General features: G+C 33.8%; 1 protein-coding gene and 2 pseudogenes across 12 annotated transcripts; all 3 read left to right on the top strand.

The window, feature by feature from the left end:
- Window positions 1–482: 482 nt before the first annotated feature.
- Window positions 483–2,185, top strand: LOC106299468 (annotated as a pseudogene).
- Window positions 2,186–2,824: 639 nt separating this feature from the next.
- Window positions 2,825–3,686, top strand: LOC106297940 (annotated as a pseudogene).
- Window positions 3,687–5,688: 2,002 nt separating this feature from the next.
- Window positions 5,689–7,252, top strand: LOC106296847. Of its 12 annotated transcripts, none has more exons than XR_001261331.1 (4): window positions 5,689–6,136; window positions 6,325–6,420; window positions 6,654–6,695; window positions 6,954–7,252. XR_001261331.1 is itself a non-coding variant. In XM_013733074.1 (4 exons), the coding sequence occupies exons 1-4, from the start codon at window positions 6,061–6,063 to the stop codon at window positions 7,117–7,119; spliced, it is 441 nt and encodes a 146-aa protein (XP_013588528.1). In that variant the 5' UTR covers window positions 5,689–6,060; the 3' UTR covers window positions 7,120–7,252. The 12 variants fall into 12 exon arrangements, 5 of the variants coding, with proteins under 5 accessions (XP_013588528.1, XP_013588530.1, XP_013588526.1 ...); XR_001261326.1 differs by having other exon boundaries at window positions 6,562–6,695; window positions 6,825–7,252; XR_001261330.1 differs by having other exon boundaries at window positions 6,325–6,561.
- Window positions 7,253–7,717: the final 465 nt, after the last annotated feature.

Genomic DNA, 7,717 nt, shown 5'->3' with positions numbered 1-7,717 from the left:
TATATATTATCAACGTATATAAGTTATTTTTATTTAATGTATATATTATTAGAAATAATTTATATATTTACAAATAGACATATTTAAAAATGGTAATTAAATAAAGAATAATATAATAAAGTAACTTTATAAATTTTAATTATTTTTATCAAAAGTTAAATAATGCAAAATTAAAAGGTCAAAATAAAATTGAATAAATCAAACTAAAAATAATTACATTATAGTTTTATTTTTTAATCTAATAAAAGTAAAATATAAAAATAGAAAATTTTATTTATATATAACATTTTTAAATATTTTATATCTGCGCTCGCGTAGGAAAACTCCTAGTTGACAATAAATTAATGTATTGGTTCGGTTCGGTTCTAAATTCTGATCGGTTTAACCTATTTAGTGTTATTAAACCGTTCCTCTCACGTAACTCCTCTTTTGTCTGAATATATGGACGTCTTGTGAAATTTAGGGTTTAGAGGGGCATAAGTAATAATGGAGAAAAAGTTGGTGAGAGAGAAGCAAAGCAACTCAGAGGAAAGAAGAAGCAACTCAGAGATAAACGATTTACCAGATCCATTGCTTTGTCACATACTTTCTTTTCTCCCGACAAAAGATTCAGTTCGAAGCAGCCTTTTGTCGAAACGTTGGAGGAATCTCTGTGGTTACAGGTTCCTGTTTTCGACTTGGACTCACGCCAATTATTCGATGATGGTTTTAGTCTTACGGAGTTGGTTGGTAGATTTCTTGAATCTGACGAAAATCTAACCTTGAGTAGATTCAAGTTGATATGTTATTCTAAGGATATTGATGATGATAGTGTTTTGGAGTCGTGGATAGATGCTTTAGTTGGGCGTAGAGTTTGTCATCTAGATTTTCAGGTTAAGTCAAATGATTATGAACTATTTTGTATGCCTCTTTCGCTATATTCATGTAATACCTTGGCCAGCTTAAGTCTCTGCCACGTAGCCTTGGGTGACATGGAACTAGAGTTTGTTGTTTCCCTGCCTTGTCTCAAGGTTATGCGTTTAGATAGTGTAAGGTATGAGTACGATAAATCGCTGATCCATCATGACGAATCCAGTTCCCTTGAGACGCTTATAACTAGCTGCCCGGTTCTTGAAAAGTTAACCATAATAAGGGATTTCTTTGACCATCTTAAAATTATGCGTGTTCGCTCCAGGTCTTTGAAAAGTTTCACTCTATGGGTTGACTCATACGAAGTTGGTCTCTTTGAAGATCATGTTGTGGAAATAGATGCTCCAAGGCTCGAGCATATGAGTCTCCGCGCTCACTTATCTGGAAGCATCATCATTCACAGTATTGCTCCCTATGCATCGGTGAACATCGATGTTAACTTTGATGGCGAGAATGGTTATACACCACTGGACGAAGATGATGCTGATTCTTCCAAGAGGACTATGATCCATGATTTCCTCACCAGGATATCCACAGTCTGCCGCATGGAGATATCTTATCATACTCTAGAGGTATGCACACTGATGTTGTTGATTCAATAACAGTATACCTAATACAGATATGCATAATTATCATTGTGACATCCATCATTACATTTTTTTTTTAATTGTAACACAGGTCCCATGATTACTCAAAATTGGAACGGTTACCTCAGTTCTCTAAGTTGACTTGGTTATATGCTTCTTTCCTTGAGTCCTTTGGGGAATTGCTGCCAACCTTCCTTGGTTGCTGCCCGAATCTACACACACTCGTACTGGTAAGTCTTATTATTCTTGTATGTAAAAGTTTGCATATATCCCATAAAACTTAACTATCTCTTTGTCTGGGGCATATTAATTATCAGAAATTTCAGTTCGAAATAGAGGGATGCCCAATCAAACTCTCCTATGTGCCGCCGTGTTTCGTATCATCTCTCAAGTATGTTGAGCTTGCGACACAAGGCACAACAAAAACATCAAGCCAGATGAAATTAGCTAGATATTTTCCGAGTCATTGTGTTGTCTTGAAGAAACTGAGCTTAAGCAAAAGTTTTGGTGCTGACATCATCAAGGGAATAAAAAAGATTCAAAGAAAGTCTAGAAAGTGCATCATTGTCTCTGGTTGTCTGGTTAAGCCACAACTTATACCGTAGACAAGATGAAGAATGAATCCAACTTATAGTCGTAGTAATCCAGTTGTAAGACTATTATAGCTTTTTGTTTTTTGTGTGTGTTTGTGTGGGCATGGCTTCAAGATTGCTAGGTTCGACCTAGATGTTATCAAGTATATTTACCTTCAATAAGAGTTTACTCTCGATCAGACTCTATTAACCTTATATCTTATGAAGTTGGGTGTTATGTGAATATCTTGAATCAATATAAAGAGGCGGAAGCACCTGCAAGATAAAACATGCTCGCTTTAGTTGTTAAATGATTAATCACTTGAACATCAAATGTGTTAAGAGTCGATAGCGTTTAAAGAAAAATAAGTATATAACTTAAATAACACGTTAAGAGATATTTCTGAAAAGGAGTGGGTGAGCTAATGGTTTACGTGGAAAATATTGAGACAAGTGGCACAATTGAGTTACGAAGATTTAGTCAAACGAATTGACGCAAGACTTGCTGAGTCACAGCCCCTGTAAAGAGGGTTTCTTCCTCTTAAAAAGAAACAATGAGCATATACAACATACATAACCCAATAGGCCATTAAATAACACAAAACTCAAGAAAGAGAGATGATGATGACTCGAAGCTATTGTTATTACTCTTCTGGTATCGCTACCATCTATTTCTTTCTCTTATTCCTCACTCTTGCTTCTCCAACGCTCTCCTTTTGCCGTCATGATCAGAGAGATACTTTTTGGAATTCAGAGATGAGTTTTTCATATATCCAAGTTCATGGAATAAGAGTAGTGATTGCTGTAATTGGGGAGGTGTGACTTGCGATGACAAACATGGCCAGTTGATATCGCTCGACCTTAGTTACAGCTTTTACAACAACTCTTTGAAATCTAATAGTAGTCTTTTCAGACTCCAAAATCTTCGTCAGCTAAACCTTAGGGGTTGCAAACTTCGAGGAGAGATTCCTTCTTCGATAGGAAACCTTTCTCATCTCACATTTCATGACCTTTCAGACAATAATTTGGTAGGTAAAGTCCCAGCTTCCATCGGAAACCTAAAAGAGTTAAGAGTCATGTCTCTCCACAAAAACAGTTTAAGTGGCAATATTCCTATTTCATTAGCCAATTTAACCATGCTTTCTCATCTTCGCCTCAACTCTAATAACTTCACATCCACGCTTCCATCAGACATGAATGGATTCCACAACTTGGAGTATTTTGGTGTTAGTGAAAACTCATTGGTGGGCCTTTACCTAAATCTTTGTTCTCATTACCTTCATTACAATTTGTTAATATGGAAATTAACCAATTCACAGGACCTATAGAGTTTGCAAATACATATTCGTCATCACCTAAGATTTATTTTCTAAACCTTGCTATTAATAGATTTAATGGCCCAATCCCAGAATCCATATCTAAATTTCTCAACCTCAACCAATTATTTCTTTGCAACAACAGTTTCAGTAGGTCAATCCCTTGACCTTTATTATCAAAGTTAGTCAACTTCAAGGTTTTACATCTATCCTACAACCAGTTGAAAGGTCAAGTACCAAGTTTCTTATGGAGATTGACGACGCTGACTCTTTCCGACAATGCTTGTGATATAACAAACTAATTCTCACATTGGAGAATTAGACAAAGAGAGTAATATATAAAGAGCTATCCAACTCTAATAGTATGAGGCCTTTTGGAAAGGAAACAAAAAATAAAACCATGCGGATTTGCCTAAGGCCCAAAGTGGACAATATCGTACTAATCGGATAATACATAGTTGGACACGGGATTTCACATCCCAACAATAATTTTAGCAGTTTTGAAAACCCTTCACAAGAAACACTGATCCAGATGTTCGATATGAGTTCTAATACATTCCGAGGGAAATCTCCCAAAGTCCTTGATCAACTGCAAGTCTCTGGAGCTTGTGAATGTGGAAAGCAACAAGATCAAGGACAAGTTGCCATTTTGGTTGGGATCTCTGCCGTCATTACATGTTCTCATACTTAGATCAAACGAGTTTTATGTGTCGTTGTTTCATCCCATGTCTCCATTGGGTTTAAGAGTTTAAGAATAATAGATGTTTCATAACATTTTATGTTAATTAACATTTTATTTTATTTAATGTTAATTAACATTTTATTTAAAAAAAATTGTATGATTTTCATAAATTTTCTAATTATAGCCTATATTATATTAAAACAGAAGTACTATATGAATTAAATATTAAATTAATAAATTAAATGATTTTATTAAAAAAATCATTTAAAATATCATTCACATTTAAACATGTTAAAAGTTGTAAAACATGTATAAAATTTACTTATAAAATCCTGATATATACTAAAATTGTAGATGCTAAAGTACATTTGTTGAAACACGAAAATAAAAAATTATACCAAACAAATATTTGTTCTATAGTATAAGTAAATAAATTTTAAAAATATTTGTATGGAAACTGTGAAAATTAAAAATATATTTTGAATGAGGTTATCTATTTGATTATTTCAGGTTATGAATTCATTGTACCGAACTAGCTAGATGTTATATTTTTATGTAATAACAATTAATAACAAAGTAAAATATATATAACAAATCTTTATATATTTATAATGTAAAATATAAAATATAAAACATAAAATTCTAGAATTAAAGTATATATAAGAATAAATTATAAATATATATTTAAAGTATTTACAATTATATTAAATTTATACATTAATTATATATTTATAAAATAAAAATAATATCTGTACGGATCAAGCTCTAGTTTTATATTAAAAAAATAAAAACAAATGAATTATTAGAAAGGAGCATTAGAAAAAAATCTCTAGTTTTATATTAAAAAAAATAAAAACAAATGAATTATTAGAAAGGAGCATTAGAAAAAAAGAACTGAATAAGAATATATGGGCATTTGATCCAAGGTCTTGTGACCTAATTTAAATAGACGGAAAAACATCAGATAAAAATATTGTAGTGGGCCAAGGAAAGAAAGAAAAGCCCAAATTGAGAGATAAGAGATATGTACGAAGAAACAAATAACTACGTGACAAGAATTAGAGTCAGCAATGTTGAGGTGGCTTTAAGAAACCAACGATTAGTATCAATTTGATCCCGGATTGAACACTAAAATCTATCTATCTATATATCTTATACTATAAAGTAGACTTCAATCTCTCCATTGGGCATTTTGCGACACGTCGGCATGCAAATCGACCAATAAATAATAGTTATTTTCGCCACGTCAGATAACCAAACCTCTTGCTGTATTTCTTTCTCAACCTTCGTAGCTTATTGAGAAATTGAAAAGTCAAGAGCCTTGAATTTCTGCTCCACTCACTCAATAACTTTGGCTATTATTTGCATTTATAAGATCCGAAACACAAATCTGGAATCACTGTTCGACTTCTCCTCCTCTCCCACTTTTTATATCATCATCTAAATCCGCTCTGACCTAAAGCCACTGTGGCATCTAGAAATTCCAAATCAAACATCCTCATCTCTGCACGAGTCACAACTATAGCCGCCTCACTATGGTTTCAACTGAAGAGAGTCTTTTGGAATGACCTCTATGGATCTTGGTAAAAATTAATTCCTCCGATGATGTTTACGGTCAGGATTTTTTATGATTCATGCGTCTGATGCATTTTTAGTGTGGGTTTTGAGTCAAAACTTTTGACCCAACCTAAATAGGCTTATTATCATGTTTTTGTGATATGTTATCTGTTTGTATCATAATTATTTGAAAATTGAATTTACTGCACTATGATTGCTTGAGGAAAGGTAGAGCTCTCAACCCACTACTATTCCGTTTTCTATTTTTTATTTTCTAGGAACAAAATCTTTTCTAATTTTCATTTGACTAAACCATTGAGGATCAGCAGAAGAAAGACGGGTCGAGAAAGAAGTTGAAAATGAACGTGAAGCTTAATCATCAAGTTAACTAAGAAGAATGATGTTAATAAGCTTCAGATCAAGGTCTATGAGAAGACATGTCAAATCGTTCCATGCTCTCTTCAAGACCTTTGGTTGTGGGTCTGTGGCTCCGTATCATGTGTTCATCTGTAGGTATCCTCTTAATTTTAATGGCTACGGTGACTATTTTATGATCCAGTCGTAAATTTAGAAACTTTGTATTTGCCCAAAAAAGTAAATATTTTTTGTAATATTTATCTTATCCGGTGATATGTCTTATGTTATCTTCACTCATGATCAATGATTTTAATGGCCTCCCTGATATTTGTGATCATCTTTAGAAAGTTCACAAAACATGTTCTTCCACAATCCAATCGACAAACCAAAGCCTCTGCCAAGACCTCTGAAATTAAATCATAATATCAAAATATCTACAGGTATTGCTTGGATATTTTTTTTAAAGTTTCAGTTCATGTTTCTTAATAAAGATCTTCATGATTTGTTTTTGTATACGTTTATGATTTCCGGAGCTTTGATCAAAGTGTTGTTACTGGCTAACACAAACATCCTCTTACCAGGTCTTTTTCTCAACTTTGCCTCCATAGTATATGGATTACGATTGTTTTGTTTGAGATTGGAAATGTTATAACTCCTTACTCTTTGATATAAGATATTGGTGGGGAAGTTATGGGCATCAAAACCACCCACAACGGTAAAACACATTACGTCGAATATACGACTTGAACAATATGTTTGAATCATTACTAAATTTAAAGAATTAATTTTACACAGTAGCTGTTATCGTAGTTATATGAACTTGCACCTCTATTTTACTCTCCAGGTCAGTTCACAACTAACAACTTGCATGTTCATCCTCCTTACATGGTGACATATATTCAATGATCCCAGCGCTGATATGCCGGGGAGCTGCATCTGTAATAACAAATCCCTCGCATTGTGTGTACATCAGTGTTTCTATGACCAGCAGAAGGCTTGATAGTCATGGGATGGTTGAAGAAAACAGAAGCGAGACAGCTCTACCAGGTGCTCGAGCTATTGTTCCCGAAATGACTGCAGAGTGCGGAGAAGCCAACAGTTCTGGAACATGGGCTCTTTGTAAAGAAGGCATGCATTGAGTAAAATCTTAAGTAAGGGAGTCTATGACCCTCCTGTCGACTCCTACAAACTACGCTGGAGCTTTTTTAAATTTCGCATATTAATGAAATATGACTTGAGAATCATTCCCAACGCCATGTTATATCTCATCAAGTAAGCTCTGTTTTTACATATATATATATATATATAAATAAAAACTACCTTGCGAACTCGGTGGAGGCACTGACTTGAAGGTTCAATTTAGTCGCATATTTTAAGCACCACTTTACAACAATTAAGTCATTGACTCACTTAAAAAAAAGGGTTCATATCCTGTATCACACACTTAACGCAATCCTCACCGTCGCAGATTATCATTGCCTGTTACTCTATTTGTAGAGCATATATCGGCTGTAGTACAAGTTTTTTTTTTGAACTTTACTGTCGTACGAGTTTCTTTAACAAAAAACCTTTTGTAGCATGTGCACCACTTGCAATAAGCTAAAGAGCATCACGCGATCAAGAAAGCAAGTTATCTTTTCTACTAAAATCTCAACTTTCACTGCTCACTCAGTCAAATTAACAATTGTGGTGCAACCTCTTCAAGCATAAACAAAACTTAAACAACGCGAACAGTAG

Source organism: Brassica oleracea, chromosome C6 (genome assembly GCF_000695525.1).
Source record: "Brassica oleracea var. oleracea cultivar TO1000 chromosome C6, BOL, whole genome shotgun sequence".
Classification (NCBI taxonomy): domain Eukaryota; kingdom Viridiplantae; phylum Streptophyta; class Magnoliopsida; order Brassicales; family Brassicaceae; genus Brassica; species Brassica oleracea.
The sequence above is the reverse complement of the archived record's forward strand: the minus strand, read 5'-3'. Positions and strand labels throughout refer to the sequence as shown.